The following is a 17,635-nucleotide window of genomic DNA, read 5'->3' as shown; positions in this document are numbered from 1 at the left end:
GAACAGGTAAGAGTTCTCAAGTGATTTTCTATAGAAGGCCACATCTTTTTGGCCACAGAGTTGTATAGAAAAATATAAGGTCAGACTGTACTGATTGTTTATTAATTACACACCCTCCCTGCGCACCAACACACTTGACTTTGTAGAAAAAAAGTTTACTTAAAGTTCTCTTCAAAGTGCTTCCCCATGAATATATCATCCAATACTCCTTAATAGATAACAACCATGGAGAAAACTTTTTAGAAAATACCCTCTGATTATTTATATCAAGTGAAGTATAAAACAGAGAGGAGAATACTTGAAAGATCCGTTTGCCTACTATCATGGAAGATATGATACCCAAAGTCAAGATGGAAGAAAAATCCCTCATAGATTGTGAGGTTTTCCCAGTGTTCCTGTTTGTGAATGACTCTTTGCTGATTGTATAAAGATGTGGAATACTACAGGATAAGAGTTCTTAACCAGAGACACATAAACTTTTTGAAGAAATCTATTTTTGATATATTTCCATAGTATTGGTTTTCTTTGTAGTCCTATGTATTTTATTTTCTGCATATAAAAATATTATTCTTAGAAGAGATACCACAGACTTAACTAGACTACCAGAGGTATCCATGACCAAAAAACCCCAAACCAAATAAAAATATTTTAAAACTCTCACTCTAAGGTCTCCCCAAAGAAATTCATGGCCATTCAAAGGAGATTGGTCTAACCATCCAGACAAGCAAAAAACAAATCGATGAAGAATGTTTATTGTCTAAACTGTGGCGGTTTGGATGGGTAACTTTTCTTTGACAGGTAGAAATGTCCCCTTCTCCTATTCGGCATCTTTGCTGTACCTTTTTCTGGACCCCTCCACATGTAGAAAATTCTGCTACATGGTATAGTAAGAGTCTTGCTAGTCAATCTCTAGCGCCTTGATACCTGTGGTATCAAGAGGTGGGGAGTTGATCAATTGTGAGACCCATCCTGTCTCATCAACACCACTTGGCCCTCTGAGCCCTGAGCTGTCCTGGAGCCTGGGAAATAGAATCCAAGCATTCTCAATACCAAACTAAAAGTGAATGGATGATGAAAGACTTGAATAAACTAGGTGCCAGGATTGTATGATAGCCTCTCCATGGTCATTGACTCTCTTCTTCTTCCTGGATCCCCATCAAAGTTGGGATCTGGTAATACCTCTCTACTGTGGGTGGGATTTGAATAATTTTTTGTCTTGATTCCTTCTTTCTTTGACTACTTCCACCTCCAGTATGGTATAGTAGAATAACACTGACTCTGCAGTCTGGTGACAAGTGTTAAACCCTGCCCGTGATACTTATGCCCTTGAGTAAATTATCAAACCTTCATGGGCCTCAGTTTCCTCATCTGTAGAAAGAAGAGGTTGGACTAGAAGGCTTTTGTGATCCTTTCCAGCTTTGGATCTATGATCCTACGACCATGTTTTTACCTTTGGGTGTTTAGAATTAGGCCTGATACCTTGTATGAATTAAAATTCACCCGTAATAAAGGCCTATTATTACTGACCAATCTGTGAAATTCCCCAAGTCTCTGAACCATCTAAAACAAGCTAGGTTGCAGTCCTATAAGTTAATCCATTGGTATGCATATGGACTGGCAGATGGACAATGAGCTGGGCCCAGAATAGAATAGAAGAAGGAAATTAGGCTGGATAGTATTTGGGAGGCTACCGCTTGATTAAAAAAAAGAAAAGCCCTATTTTCAGTATTTCCCCAGATGAAGCCATGTGATTCCACAAATCCTCAGATACTAGTGTCTCTGAAGACCTGAGCTTGAAAATCAATAACAAATTAATCAACCAATAAACATTTATCAAGTGCCTACTATGTGCAAAGCAGCATGCTAAGCAGATGACAGAACAGAGAAGCCTACACTGTGTGAATTCAAGTAGATGGCAGCATGTTGGCGAAAATGATTTGTATGCAGAAAATAGGCAGTCACGTAGAGCAGTGGACAGAGTGCAGGACTTGTTATCAGGAAGACCTGAGTTTGAACCTTGTCTCTGATACTTACTGATCGTGTAATCCTGAACTAGTTACTTAACGTCTCTGTGCCTCAGTTTGCTCATCTCTAAAATGGGTATAAAAATGGCACCTACTTCACAGGGTTGTGAGGATCAAATGAATTAATATCTAAAAAGATCAACTTTAAATCTATTAAATTTAAATCTTTAAATTAATTTTAAATTAATTAACTTTAAATTAAAATTATTTTAATTAATAACTTTAAATTAAAATTAAATTTAAAATCTTTAAATTAATATCCATAAAGCAAACTTTAAAGTGCTTTATATAAATGCTAGTTATTATTATTATTATTATTAAGAAGTATGCTAAAAGACAATCAAGGACACGTTGTTGTACCTCAGTCCTGTACAACTTTTTGTGATCCCATCTGGGATTTTCTTGGGGAAGATACTGGAATGGTTTGCCATTTCCTTCTCCAGTTCATTTTACAAGTGAGGAAACTGAGGCAAACAGGGTTAAGTGACTTGCTGAGGGTCACATAGCCAGTAAGTGTCTGAAGCCAGATTTGAACCCATGAAGATGAGTCTTCCTGATTTCAAGCCCAGGGCTCTACCCATTGCACCACCTGGCTTGACCAGGAGAAAAAAAAAAAAGCAGTGGATTAGTTACTTCAGGGAGAGGGGATCATTAGAATTATTCAGCTATTTGTAAGATATTAAAGATTAGCAAGGAAGACTTCTGATGTATAGGGTCCAGAGCCATAACAAGGAATTTTTCTTCCTGGAGCATGGGAGAGAGCCAGGAAAGAGGGGAATTGGAGGGGGGAGAGCTCACCTAGATTAGAACCAATGTAGGTAGGAGGAAGAAAAATGTCCTGGGACACCATGTGACCCCAGGAGGTTTATACTTTGCTGCTGGGGAATTCGGGTGGGATGGGCTGAGCTGGGGTGTGGCTGCCAGGAGGACTACTTTAGTGCCCTGTTAAGTTATTATCTTGCCTCTAATCTATCCTCTCTTCAATCAGAGCACACCGATAGGGCCATAAGTCTTCTCTGCAGCTGTCTACACAGAAAACCATTGAAAAAAATGGGTTGTTCCCAGTGCACACAATATAACTGATGATAATAAGAATTACAGCTAGAGATCACCTAGTCCCACCCACCCTCATCTTAATTCCTGCAGCACGTTCACTTGTATGTTGACGGGACTTCTGGAGTCTCACCAGAACAGAGCAGACATTAACATCTTCCTGTTGTCTCCATTTCCTCCTATGTTTTGGGTTGGTGCCCAAGTACCCAGAATGTAGCTTGACATTTCATCTATCCTGTCACTTTTCAAAATAAACTTTTTCTTCAAAATAAAATTTAAAAAAACCAAAAACAACCAAACTTCTTTTGGAGGATTCTAGTGAGATTGGTTGTCCCATTTCCCTCAAATTTTTTCAGTTCAATAAATCTAATTAGAAAAACATTTACTAACTGATTATTATCTGGCACTGGAGATTCCAAGACAAAAAATGAGAGATCCTTCCCCCAAAGAGCTTCATTCTCATCAACAAGTATATTCAGAATACATACAGATTGATGATATAAAGTGTGTTTTTAAAGAAGAAAGAATGCTAATGATTGCGGAAACCACAAAAAGAGGAAATAGTACCTGAGCTGGTCTTGGAGGAAAACCAGGCAGAGGTGAGGCAGGAGGCCATTCCAGACATGGGGGACAGCCCATGCCAAGGCTGAAAGGCCAAAGATGAGATGGTGCATATGCTTAATAGCTAGCAGGCCAGGCTGCAGTGGAGGTCTGGAATTTTTGTCATGACAATATGAATGGAAAGGAAGAGAAAGAAGAGTGAGTTCATGCAGAGGAATATTATGAAATAAGACTGAAAAGGAGCCAGATTGTCAAAGGCTTTAAAAAGCCCAGATGGAGATGTTGCATTTTATCCTTAAGGGCAATAGGGAGCCGCTGAAAATGTTGGAGGTGGAGGGAAAGTAACGTGGTCAGGCTCTGTTTTTTAAGACTATCAGGTTAGTAGCTGGGTTTTATGATTCAAAAAAATAAATCCAGTGCCCCAACAATGAAGTCACCAGAATTTCAATGTCATTCGACATTGCTTACTAGATGCAAGACTTGATTTAAGACCTATAAATATAAAGACAGGCAAGTTCTGTTTTCAAGGAGCTGACAATCTAATACATGCACAGGTAACTAACTAACAGATGGGAGAGTCAGAGAATGAGTCATCCGGACAAAATGATATGAAAAAATCAAGAAGGGAGAGACTGGTTTTTCATGAAACTTTAGTCCTTTCCAGCCTACATAGATGGCAGCCTGTGCAGTACTGAATTTGGAGTCGGGGGACCAGAGTTCAAATCCTGCCTTGCTCCTTAATCTCAGTCCCTTAACCTCCCAGGGCCTCAGTTTTTCATCTGTAAAATGAGAGGGTTGGAGAAGATGATATGTAATGCTTCTTCCATTTCTCTTGTTAGAATTCCATGGTCCAAGTGGCAGATCTGAGATTCAAGCCTAGATCCTCTATAGCACTGCCTTTCTGCCTTACTTTCACAAGGCAAAAAGTAACTATCAGCCAGTGCCCTGGACTGCTGCACAATTCTCTCTCACAAATGAAAACCCACTTCCCTTTCTGCGACTACTTCACTAATGGCGCTCAGAAAGACAGAAGAAGAAAATGGACACAGGTTTCTGACCGTTAGGACCAGAACAGTAAGCTTGTCACTTTCAACATTCCTGATTGTGAATAGGACTGTCACCACTATGAGCTCCACCATTATAAAAGTGGGCCTGGGTTCATCAAAAACAGCACGAAGGGGACCAAATGTTAAAGGTTTGCAAGGCTGGGGGATGGAGAGTGAGGAGGTATTGGGGAAGAAGAGGGTAAACAAGCTAGAATTGTGGGATTTCAACAGTTGGCCCCAACCAACCGCTATCAGCTGTCACTGACTCAGCTGTTTTTCTAATCATGTCAAAAGCAGGAAGCAATCACGGCTAACCATGCTAATGCAAGACCAGAGAGACCATGCATTCAAGAGAGAGAGTGCACAGATGTGAGGTGCAGCCCAACAAAACGGCTTCATCACATGGGCTGGCATGTCGGTTAAGTAGCAATATGCAATATTCTTTTTCCATTTGTGGGCCTATTTTGCAAACAGGAATGTGAGAGATTAATAGACCTGGCACAGAACAGCGACCAGGGATATAGGAGAGAGTTTTCGGTTTTTGGCAGCCAAGAAACTATAATAAACACTAGAGACTTCAAAGAGAAAGTCTGAACCAATAAGGAAAGACAGTGTGTTCAAGGTCTCTTTCTTGAGATTTTTTAGCAGAAAAATAAACAAAGCCTCAATAGTTCATTAAAGTAGGATCTCAAGGCATCATTTCCCTTACTAGCTCCTAATAATGGAAATAAAACATTTATGGAAGAGGAAATAAAAGAATTCCCACATAGTTGAGGTTATCAGGAAAAACCATCAAAAAAAGGAGTCTGAAAGACAGATGCAAATAACAGCGTCTACTAAAGTAATTGTCAATAATTAGTGAGGTGTTTTTTTTAAAGTTGGCAGCTTACTTAAAATGTTTGTCATGTTTATCTTCTGTGTGGGATTTCGATTGCATTAAAAAATCACTATTTAACGTACTTCTGTCTTAGGAATAAAACGCCATCAGGATTTTTCCCTTGCCCTCATTTCTTCTCACTCTTTACTTCCTTGGAGAAGAGGGCAGTGAAGAGGGAGAGAGAAAGGTGGGATGTATTAAGCATGTACGGCTCATCTCTGCATGCCTATGTGATTACAGGATTTCAAACAGGAAGAGATCTAACAAATTATCAGATTCAACAACTGAAGAAAATGGAGTGCAGAGAAGTCATACGGCCATAAATCCAGAACTAGAAAGAATCATGTGGTCCAGTTCTTCCAGATGAGGAAAATGAGGGCCACAGACATTAAGTGATTCGCCCAATGTCATGCAGGCAGTGAGCGTCAGAGATGGGATTTGAATTCTCTGAGCCCAGGGCCCATACTGGGTTTTATGGCAAAGAGATTTGCTCAAGATTATAGAACTCATAAATGGCAGAACTTGAATTCATAGCCCTGTCGTTTGATTCATGGCATCATACATTTTTCAGCTAGATCAGCTAGTTCGACCCTCTTATTTTACAGATGAGGCCCAGAGGACTTGCCCAAGGTCCCACCATTAAGAAGTGTCTGAGGGGGCAGCTAGGTGGAACAGTGGATAGAGCACCAGACCTGGAGTCAGGAGGACCTGAGTTCAAATCCGACCTCAGACATATAACACTCACTAGCTGTGTGACCCTGGACACTTAATCCCAATTGCCTCACAAAAAAAAAAAAAAAGAAGTGTCTGAGGTAGACCATGAACCTAAGTCCTCCTGACTTCAAGCTTAGTGTTCCATCTACTGTCCTCTGTCTGCACATATATCTGTTCTTTGGGTTTTTAGGATTTTGTTAGCTTAAAGCACATGATTTTCTTCCTCAATATGTAGGATACTCAGGAAATTGCAGGTGCTTTAAAAATGTTAAGAAGAAACAATATGGAAATGTTTTTATTTTCTTTCTCTCTTTTTCCCTCATTAAATTCAGAATTTTTAAAAATTCACTTTAAAGAAACCAACGAATTTCCTTAGTCATTGTTTTCACATAACGACAATAGCTCCTTAAACAGCCTAGAAATAGATTTTGAAACCTGTTAATCCTGTAAAAATCCTGTCTAGCCTGAAAAATTGCACCTGGCCTGGTCACATTTATCAAACCTCATCCCTGTTCAGGCTCCCTGTCTCAGTGACCTAGCCATACCAGGTTAAGTGGGGACATGGTAGAGCTGGCCTCAGGTCAGGGCTGGGGAGCACAAGTAACCATCTTAGAAAAATCAGAGCTTTGGGGGCAGCTAGGTGGTGCAGTGAATAGAGCTCTGGCCTTGGAGTTAGGAGGACCTGAGTTCAAATCCAGCCTCAGACACTTAACACTTACTAGCTGTGTAACCCTGGGCAAGTCACTTAACCCCATCACCTCACCAGAAAAAAAAAGCAAAATAAAAAAAAATCAGAGCTTTGGGGAGACAGGTTGAGTCAGACAAATAGTCAGCTGCCTTGTCAAACCCTACTTTGTATCTTGCCTCCTAATCAAGGTGGTATACTGGTGTCAAACTCACACAGAAACAGGGGCCACTACACCCTACATTTTAAAGATCCCTGTGGGCGGCATATCAACTTAGAAAACTACATAATAACATTATCTAAATTCTATCGTATATTTTATTAAATATTTCCCAATTTCATTTTAGTCTGGTTTAGACTGCTCTTGGGAGTGTTACAGGGCTGTAATGTGGCCCCTCAGTGAATAGAGAGTCAGACTGGGGGTCAGTATGAGCTGAGTTCAAATTCAGCATCTGGCCCTGGACATATGACAACATCTCAGTGACTTTCAAAGAAAGAACCCAATCTGTTTGGCAAGTTCTTTCCTGGGAACTCCTTGTACTGATCAAAGAGCTGGTCCCAACTCTGGCCACAGTTGGGTACTGAATCCCTTCAACTGGGTTTTGATCCTAACCCCTGGGGTTCAGGTACTCTGAAGAAGTCCTGGTACTGGCCTAGGCTTGCCTTTTGTTTTATGGTTTTTTGAGTCCATATTTGTACCCCACCTCTCAAGGCAGGGATTGTCCTTCCTCTACCTGGTGTTTGCTTGGTCCTTGGCATGCGGTGGCAGAGGAGGGAGAGCTTAACCACATACTTTGCGGAGGGGTGGGGTATTAGCAAGCATCTTATTTATTTGTAACTAGATTTAATTTTTTCCAATTACTTGTAAAGACTTTTTTTTTGAGAGGCAATTAGGGTTAAGTGACTTGCCTAGGGTCACACACCTAGTAAATGTCAAGTGAGACTAGATTTAAACTCAGATCCTCCTGACTCCAGGGCCAGTGTTCTATCCACTGCACTACCTAGCTGCCCCTAAAGACAATTTTTGACATTCATTTTTTAAAATTTGAATTCTAAATTTCCTCCCTCCTTCTCCTTCTCCCTTCTTCCCTCCCCTTCTCCCTCCCTAGAAAGGTAATATATATATAGGTTATATATATGCAATCACGTAAAACATAATTCCATATTACTCATTAACCACAGACTTTTAAGGCACTGAATAATTTTTACTATTTATCCTTAGCATAATGTCCATACTTTACCTCAGTGATAAACCATCCTTCGTCAGCCACTAACGTCAGAGGAGACACAAATTTTCCTTTCTTGTAATGAAACCTGGTGGGAATTGCCTCTTTCTCGTAAACAGTCATGTGTTCCACCAACTTCAGTTTGTGAGCTACCTGCCAAGGAAACCCAAGATTAATGTGTTAAATTGTCCCTGGTTTTTAATAAACAATTGAGGTTCTAAACTGGATGATCTTACTCTTAGCTGGATCCTCTCAATCTGGCTAATGGTGCAAAGGACCCACTAAAGAAGATGCCATTTGTAAAGTCTGTGAGAAAGTTGTTTCTACCATTGGGGCACAAGAAGGTGTGGTGGTGCTGAGGGACCTTCTCAACTGAAGCATAGGTACACCTAGGACAGGAAAGAGGAAGGGTTTTCTTGCTTATTTGGATGAAGGTGCGGGTGACTTATGCCCTCCTAATTTTATGTGTGTGTGTGTGTGTGTGTACATGTTTATGTGCATATATATGTTTGTGTGTATATGTATACATGCATTTGTGTATATATGTGTGTGTGTGTACATGTTTATGTGCATATATATGTTTGTGTGTATATGTATATATGCATTTGTGTATATATGTGTGTGTGTGTGTATGTATATGCACACATACACACCAGGGCCTGCCTTAGTTCATTCAGTTGGTCTATACGAGAGTATATCATCCACACAATTGAAGATTGTAAATGGTTATACTTTCTGCTCTATGATTGTGTTGATTAGAAAAGGGCCAGATTATTAAGGCCAGAGAATTTTGTATCTGATCCTGGAAGTGATATGGAGCCACTGGATTTTATTGAGTAGGGGAGTGACGTGGTTTAGCCTGAACTTTGGGAAAATCACTTTGGTGGCTGACTGGAGGAGAGATTGGAGTGGGGAGTGACCTGAGGGGGTCAAATCCACCAGCAGATCATTGCAGTAGTCTAGATGTGAGGTGAGGAGGGCCTGAACCAACGTGGTGGCAGTGTCAAAGGAGACAAAGGGGCTTATTTGAGAGATGTTGCAAAGGCAAAAATCAGCAGGTCTTGGCGACAGATTGGATATGGAGGGGTGAGATTTAGTAAGGAGGCAAGGATGACTCCTAGGTTGCTATTCTAAGGACTGGGAAGATGATGTTGTCCTCTACAGTGATGGACAAGGTAGGAATGGGAGGGACTTTAGAGGGGAAAATAATAAGTTCTATTTTGGACGTATTGCGTTTAAGAGGTCTACTGCGCATCCAGACTGAGATGTCTACAAGGCAGTTGGAGATGAGAGATGGGAAAAGATCAGCATAGAGATGGTAACTAAATCCACGGGAGCTAATGAGATTGCCAAGTAAAGTAGTATAGAGGGAGAAGAAGACCAAGTATGGAACCCCATGAGACACCTATGATTGGAGGGGGTTCTCCGGATGAGGATCCAGCAAAGAAGACTGAGAAAGAATGGTCAGGTGGGTAGGAGGAAAAACAGGAGGAATGGTGTCCCCAAAACCTATTCAGTGCTTAGCACAGTGTCTGGCATACATTTGATGCTTAATAACTGTTTGCTGTCTGATTAATTAAACTCCCACCATGTTCCAGGCTCTGCACTAGATATTGGCAATACAAGTATGAGTGAGACATTCCTTGTCCTCAGGGAGCTTATATTCTAGTAGGAAGGTACAGCATGTATGGGAAAATGGTGACCAGAGAGGAGAATTTTGGCCTAGGTAGTTACAAGAGCACTAAATGGAAATCTCTGCCCGTGGTGGGGATAGGAAAGAAATCAAATGAACTCATAGCATATATCTTCATATAAAAATCTCTGTTGGAAAACTGCAAAAAATTTAATAAAACTCCCATAAAGAGGGGATTTATTTTTCAGCTTTTTCAAATGACTTCAATTTAAATAGGAAGTCTTCTTTAACTAAAATGGAGATTTTCAGCATACAGTCCTTGGGTTTTCCTTAGACATGCAACATAAAATTCTGTTTCATAAGCTCTTGAACTTGTAACTTTTTATGTGTGGAAGACAATGCCTTTTGGCAAAGATGCCTGACTTGGGTTTTGGATGGAGGTTTATTTATGAATATCTTTGTTTCTCTCATTTACTTTTCAAAGGTGTCATTAAATCCTCCTTACGCTCTCTGGGTTTATGGTGGTCTCTGTCTACCAGGCTTGAGGCTTTTTTCCTTGTTGAAATGAAGTTCATAAGATGTGCCAATAGTCTTTAAAGTTTTAAAGTGTGTTTTATGATGAGCAATGGTTTTGAGCAGCTGCCTGACACATTTCTAAGAGAAGCTGACTGTACAGCAGGAGGTAGAGGGGTTGGTAGCAAAGGCCTCATCTCATTTGGTACAAATGCACTTGTGTCTGAAGCAAAATCTACGCAGCAGGCAACCTATTTCTTCCATCTTTGTCTTGGTACATGCTGTGGCCCACAAGAAGTAGGTAATTGTACACCTGTAACTTTGCCCCAGTTAGACCACGTTTGGAGCATTGTGTTCATTGCTGGGCACCACATCTTCAGAAGGACACTGAAAAACCTTAGAGCATCGAGAGGAAGAAGACCAGAATGATGAGGACTAGTAATGATAGTAATATTAATAATAAGAAGAAGAAGCAGGAGGAGGAGGAGGAAGAGGAGGAAGATGAGGAGGAGAAGAAGAAGAAGAAGAAGAGGAAGGAGGAGGAGGAGGAAGAAGACAATGAGGAGGATGAGAAGCATTTGTATAGTGCTTTGAAATTTGCAAAAAGCTTTACAAGTTTTTTTCTCATTTGATCCTCACGATAACCCTGAGAGGTAGGTAGGAAACTGAGTCAGGAAGGAATTAAGTGATTTGTCCAGGGTCAAACAGCTAATAAGTGATTGAGTCTAGATTTGAACTCAGGTCTTCCTAATTTCTGTTCACATGTCCTACTGTGCAACCTAGATGCTTCTATGAGGATCAGTTAGAAAACTGAGTATTTAAAGAAAAGAAGACTGAGGGGAGAGGGCAAGTGGGGGGGGTGGATTAGGGTGGACTGGGGCTGTCACTGGGGAATTAGGTATCTTCTACTTGTCTTCCAGAAGGCAGAAGTAGAAGCAATGGAAGAAGTGTCAGAGAGATAAATTTTGATTGAATATGAAGAAAAGCTTCCTAATAATTAGGACCATCCCCAAGTGGAATATATTACTATCTTGGAAGGTAGCATGTTCCCCCTCACTGACAGAGTTCAAGCATAGACTGGATGGCTATTCACCAAGGGTGTTGTAGAGGGGATTCCTGTTTGGGGTAGATAAGATGGCCTTTAGGGTCTCCTCCAAATCTGGAGGATTGTATGTGGTTATCTCAAAATATCCCATTGGTGGATACAGTTATTATTCCAGTCTGCTTGTTTTTTATACATGGAAATGTCCCCCAGACTGGCAGCTGCAGTAAGGGTAAGACTCATAGGGGCAGCTAATGGTCACTGGTCCATTTACAAATTGGTAGGTAGTCAGTCCAATAATCCAATGCATCTGTGATCACATCAGTGTACTTACTCTCCCTCCACTAAAAGAAATCACAAGCTATCTATACCTGCCCACTCTGGGTGACACCTATTCCTGTTGCCCCATAAATCTGCTTTTCTTCCATTCTCTTGACAAGACGTGGAATTCGATGAAGCAAACAAGATATCTATCAGTTATTCTTTCGTCTCATCATGGTAGTAATCCATTCCTTCCAGTCTTTGTTGACATCACAGGTGATATCTTGACTTGCATATGAATTGGACTTAAGTGAGGCAGAACTGCACAAAGTCATGAGTCTCACTTTTCCTGAGTCATCGAAGTCCAGTGGCAGGACAAAAGTCAAGATGACTGGCGATGGCCCCAAGATACAGTGGATGACCTTGGTGTCCTTGCCATCTGACCAAGCTGTAAGCACTCCATGGCACCTGCTTCAGCCACTTTCATGGCCATTGGAACAAACTATTCTCGTTTGTCCATTCTGACAGGGGAAGTTTTCACCTGCTTTATGAAGACATCCCCCTAACTCACTAATGGGTTTAATCTCTATTGGTTACCCTTTACCTGGTTTAGCCTGTCTGCTGAGATAGCTTAGTGGGGCATGGCTGCTATGCATGCTACAGCTAATCTTGGAGCCACAGATGCGAGCTGGGTGCCAGGCGGACACCAAAGGTCCTCCAATGACAGCCTTTATACCACTTTCCAAATGAGATCGCAAAACCCTAAAATGCCTTTCTTTGGTTGGAGGGACCATTATTCAACTGCTGACATAAAATTAGTCAGCCATGTAAGTGAGTCCATTATTTCTAATTATTTTTAAACCAGGCAGTACCAGCTAAAATAAGTGGATTAATAAGAGAAGCAGAGCATTACAGAATTGTAGAATGCAACTCCTTCAAGAGGCAACTTGTGTGTTTATCACACAGAATCGTCGGATCTCAAAATTAAAAGAGACCTCAGAGGTTATTTGATATTGTCCATGCCTGAACAGGGATCTCTTCTACAATACCCTGGATAAGAGGTCATCCAGGTATTACTTAAATACCTCTCTCAGCTCAATAGCACCTCCCAAGGCAGCCCACTCCACTTCTGGACAGCTCTAATTGTTAGGAAGTTTTTTCTTCATAGTCAATCAAAATTTGTCTCCCTCCAACTTCCACCCATTGCCTCTAGTTCTGCCCTCTCTGGTTCCAAACCAAAAAAGTCTAATCTGTCTTTTACATCACTTCATTCACCTATTTTAAAGCAGTTTTCGTGCCCTCCTTCCACCTTGCCCAGATCTTTTCTTCTCTAGGCAGAATATTCCAACTTCCTCTAGTGACCCCCCACACACAAAATGGGCTAGTTTGACTATTGTGTACCAGTACTGAATAAAGCATGAAGCCAACTCAAATGCCTCCTCTTCCTTGTCCAGATACTGATGCAGCTTGAAGACTAATCCCTAGGATATAACCCATTTGCGTCCCTCCGCCCCCAAGTACCTTACTATCAGAAATAATGAGAATTAAGTAGTAAAAGAGAATCTCTCTGCAACCCTTCCGCCCTGCCATTGATACAATACTTCTTGCCTCTGAATGTTTCCCAGGCACTGGCCAAAGGCTCACAACAGGACCCCGGTCCTTCATTTGCAGCAGATCACTCAGGTTGATGTGGTCTTGCAACTCAATCACTTTGTCCATCCAGAAAATGTCGGTCATTCCGTGATCGGAGAAGAGAATGATATCGAGGGTATCTTGCAGACCCCTCTCCTGTTGAATTGATGGAGACAATGGTTATAATCAGAAGAGAAAGATCTTCTCTCTCCTTGAAATTCTGTAAGATTTTCTTAATTCTGATTTTAGTGTTCTATTGATATGCAGGAGACAAAGAATAAATTGTTTCTTCTAAAAAGTTTTCCTAACTATAAATTATGGGGCATTACTAGTCTATGTCATGGATTTTCTCTAAAAAACAACCAAACAAGGTCACCTGTTGAGTCACAGCTCAAAATCACTCATGGTAACACTATGACATGTATAATATGGAAACACAGATCTGAGGCCAATTACTTTAAACAAGTGGTTTTCAAAGTGTGGTCCAAGGACCCTCAGAAGTTCCTAAGATGCTTTCAGGGATTCTGAGAAGTCAAGATTATTTTCATAGTAATGCTAAGACATTTTAATTTCTAAAATAGTGAATATCAATAGGTAAAACCCACATTAAATCTCTTTGGGTTCCTCAATAATGTTTAAGAGTATAAAATGGACATGACTAATATGGGAATATGTTTTACACGACTACACATGTATAACTATATCAAATTTTTTGCCTTTCAGTGAGGGGGAAGTGGAGGAAGGGAAGGAGGGAGAGAATTTGAAATCAACATTTTAAAAAAACCAATGTTAAAAATTTTTACATGTAATTGGAAAAAATAAAATATTTAAGAATTAAAAAATTAATAAAAATCTCCATGTGGTATACTGGGGGGAAAGTGAGTATAAAATGATCTTTAGACCAAGAAGTTTGAGATGCTTATCTTGATCCTCCTTAATGTTAGTGCCTTCCCTCTATTAATGATCTCCTATTTATCCTATATATATTATATATATATATATATATATATATATATACATATACATATGGGTATATGTGTGTATGTATGTGTATATACATATATACACACATATACATCGCTATGTATAAACAAACAATGCACATACATGCATATACATATATACATGCACATATAAATATACATGTATGAACACATCCATGCATATACATATATGCATGCAGACACATACATATGAACACACATTGTACATGTTTTTTTCCCCCATTAGTCTGTGAGCCTGGAATCTGTCTTTTGCCCCACATTTTAAATATCCTTAGCACACTTAGCACTGTGCCTGGTAGACAGAAGGTATTTAATAAATTTTTATTCACTGGCTGATTTAAACAATTTTGGCTTAGTGCTTTTTTTTTCTTTTCAAAAAGCTTTGAAATATCTCTTATCACGTCAAAGAACTTTGACAAATCTCAACAAATCCATACGCAGATATCATTATCCCAGATTGACAGTTGCAGAAATGAGGCATATGTAAAGGGGGTGAGGGGGTTGCTCTAAGGTAACACAGCTAGTGAATGATGGAGTTGGGAGGAGAATCCATGTCTACTGACTACCAGTCCTATGAGCTTCCCAGGATACTAGACCAATCGGGCTGCCCATAATAGTAGGATTCTGGAGCTCTGATCCAGGTCTCTTGGTGAAGTCTTAGAATAATATAGCTCAAGCTTATGTCAATATTGTGGCTATGACTGGATGTCAACAGCCTTTTGCTTCCTGGGGCTTCATCCCTTGAAAGAAGGAAAGAAAACCATCAAAGATGCAGCTAAGAGATAGCATGCAACCCACCAGCATGCACATGCGGGCTTTTGTTGCTTTAACACTTACCTTGTAGGGAGCTAATAATGAGAGGGACTGCCTTGAAGGAATGGGACAGTCAAGAAGACAAAAGAGAGAGGAAGGAGAAAGAAAGGCAGGACAGCTGACACACATTTTTTTCCTTGCTTTAGGTCACCTGGATCCACTTGAGCATATGTTGTAGGATGGTATCCACAGCTCTAAGGGCATTTTTCCTCTGAGTCGATGAAGGACCATAATGGTGCCCTTCTACATCAATGCGCTCATAATAGATAGCAGCCAGATCTGTTTTGCCACTCCTGGAGTTGCAACAGAAAGAGAAAGGTGAAGCTCCTATGTACTCAATCACTTTATCATTTATTTATTTAAGGTGGACCAGTGCCTTGAAATATCTATTCAAGTTTTTGGACGACTTATCTTGGTGTGGAGGGCATTCTGGATCATCACTGGCTGAGCCCATAGACCACAGTCTCTGGCACGGTTTGCAAACTGAAAATTTTCAAACATGGACCCAGTGGCAAACTGCATTCAGAGGAGAATTGTCCTGCTAATTAAGGCTGTAGGGGAGAAGGGCAGGTCACAGCAATTTATGAAGCTATCTCCTGAGGCATTAACAGTTGAGATCTCCATCTGAGGAGGAAGAAAGTTGCTGACAGCAGTGAATCATAGCTATTTTAAAAATAAACACTGTTAAAATATGTTCTATAGGATAAGGCTAAAAATGATAACTTAAATCATGATTAAACATACTACCCACCTCCAGGTAGAGAGGTGATGGAACAAGAGTGCAGATTAAGACATTTCTTTTTTGGGATGTGGCCGATTTAAGAAATTGTTTTGCTTCACTATACATTTTTGTGGTAGGTTTTGTTTTTCTTGCTTTCTTAATGGGGTAAGGAGGAAGGGGAAGTGGGAGGGAGGGAATCTAGCCCCCAAAATAAAGTAAAATTGAATTTTAAACAATGATACCTTCAAATGAATTAAATAGAGCACTGGAATATGGAGGCTACAAAATACCTGAATTAAAATCTGGCTTCAGACACTTACCCTAGCTGCCTCAATTTCCTCAACTGTAAAATAGGGATGGTAATAGAACGTACATCCCAGGGCTGTTATGAGAATCAAATGAGATAATGCTGGTAAAGTGCTTAGCACAGTATCTGGTATATAGCAGGTACTTAATAAATGCTTATACTCTACCTCAGCACCTCCCACTTCCTGACTCAAGGTCCCGCTCTTCATCTAGTCTGCCCTCCACTGGAGCTACCTCCTAGGCATCAGTTTCATGCATTATAAATAAAGGGATTGGGGTGGATGGCCTCTGAGGTCCCTTCTAAATCCAAGTGTATGAACCCAGGATCCTACAAATTCTAAATGAGAGGGTGAACCCTAAATGAGGGGATTAGACTAGGCAGCCTCTCAATCCTTTCTAGCTCAACAACTATGATCCTATGACCTCTTCAGTCCAGAAAAATCTCAATATACAAGCAGCCACTTCTAATTGGCTACTGTTTCTTCATTCTTGGACTTTAAGGGGCAGGGCTAGGGTGGGTGTGGGTTTTGAGTTGCATGGGTTGGCTTCTCTCAAACTGTTTCTCTAGAACCTTGGAGCTATCTGGAGAATGAATTGGGAATGGAGAAGACGTATATGGAGTAAACTCAGTCACTTTGCTTTCTGTTGGCTCCCCCTGACCAAATGCTAGGCCAGAAGCATCTGTAGCATGGAGTCTACATGTGGTGGAGCCTGGCTACCAGGGCCTGAGAAGTCACTCCAAGCTGTACAGGGATCCAGATGGAAGTGGGGGCTGAGCTAAGCTGGGCAGACCCACCTGGGACTCCCACCTGCACCTGGAATGTTCAGACTTAACAATACTGGGGCTGCTACCGGGGGTGTCTCTACTCTGGCCTGAAACTGTTGATTGTATAAGCCCAGGAGCTAAAGGAAAGAAGATGGAATAAAGGGAGGGCCTCCTTACTTTAGCCATCTCCCCTTGAGGGCTATTTGCAACTTCTCACCAATGTGTGAGTCACAGTAAGGCATTCTTGGGCTTCCCAGCAGCCTTTCTAGTACTTTCTCTGCCTGCCTACCTCTGTTTCTTGCTCCTGCTCCAAGCTAATTCCTGCTTTTCTGTCCTTGCCCCCCTCAGATTCATATTCCTGCCCCTTGGCAATGATTGAAGCCTCACTTTATTTACTCACCCCTTTTCACCCTTACTTTTTCCCTTCCCTCCTTCACCATTTGGTCCTGCCTTCTTGAGTAGAACATAGATCGAGGACAAACTATCCTGGTCTTTTCTCTCCTCCAAATACTCTTTCATAAAGACATCATTAGGGGACCTCCTATATAGGAAGCAGACAGCTTAGATTACCAAGGGCTGACTGCCCTGATTTCAAATATTCTGTCCTATTTGTACATCAGAAAAAAAAGTCCTTTGTCCAACCAAGCTTCCTGATTGTCAAGTCATAGATTCAGAGCTGAAAGTGAGTTCAGAGGCCTTGACCCCTTCATTTTCTAGGTAAGGAATTGGAGACCAAACAGAAGTTAAGTGACTTGTCA

General features: G+C 40.8%; 1 protein-coding gene across 2 annotated transcripts in view; it reads right to left on the bottom strand.

Annotated features, from left to right (window-relative positions):
* The window catches only part of ENPP6 (ectonucleotide pyrophosphatase/phosphodiesterase 6), a 178,716-nt gene that overhangs the window by 36,190 nt on the left and 124,891 nt on the right, over nucleotides 1–17,635 (bottom strand). For both annotated transcript variants that reach the window (XM_021007704.2, XM_021007703.2), the window contains exons 4-6: nucleotides 15,236–15,377; nucleotides 13,244–13,423; nucleotides 8,202–8,339 (exon numbers count right to left, since the gene is read on the bottom strand). In XM_021007704.2, the coding sequence (XP_020863363.1) occupies nucleotides 8,202–8,339; nucleotides 13,244–13,423; nucleotides 15,236–15,377 (460 nt within the window). The remainder of the gene's footprint in view (nucleotides 1–8,201; nucleotides 8,340–13,243; nucleotides 13,424–15,235; nucleotides 15,378–17,635) is intronic.

This window comes from Phascolarctos cinereus, unplaced genomic scaffold (genome assembly GCF_003287225.1).
Source record: "Phascolarctos cinereus isolate Bilbo 61053 unplaced genomic scaffold, phaCin_HiC Scaffold_9;HRSCAF=440, whole genome shotgun sequence".
NCBI lineage: Eukaryota > Metazoa > Chordata > Mammalia > Diprotodontia > Phascolarctidae > Phascolarctos > Phascolarctos cinereus.
The sequence above is the reverse complement of the archived record's forward strand: the minus strand, read 5'-3'. Positions and strand labels throughout refer to the sequence as shown.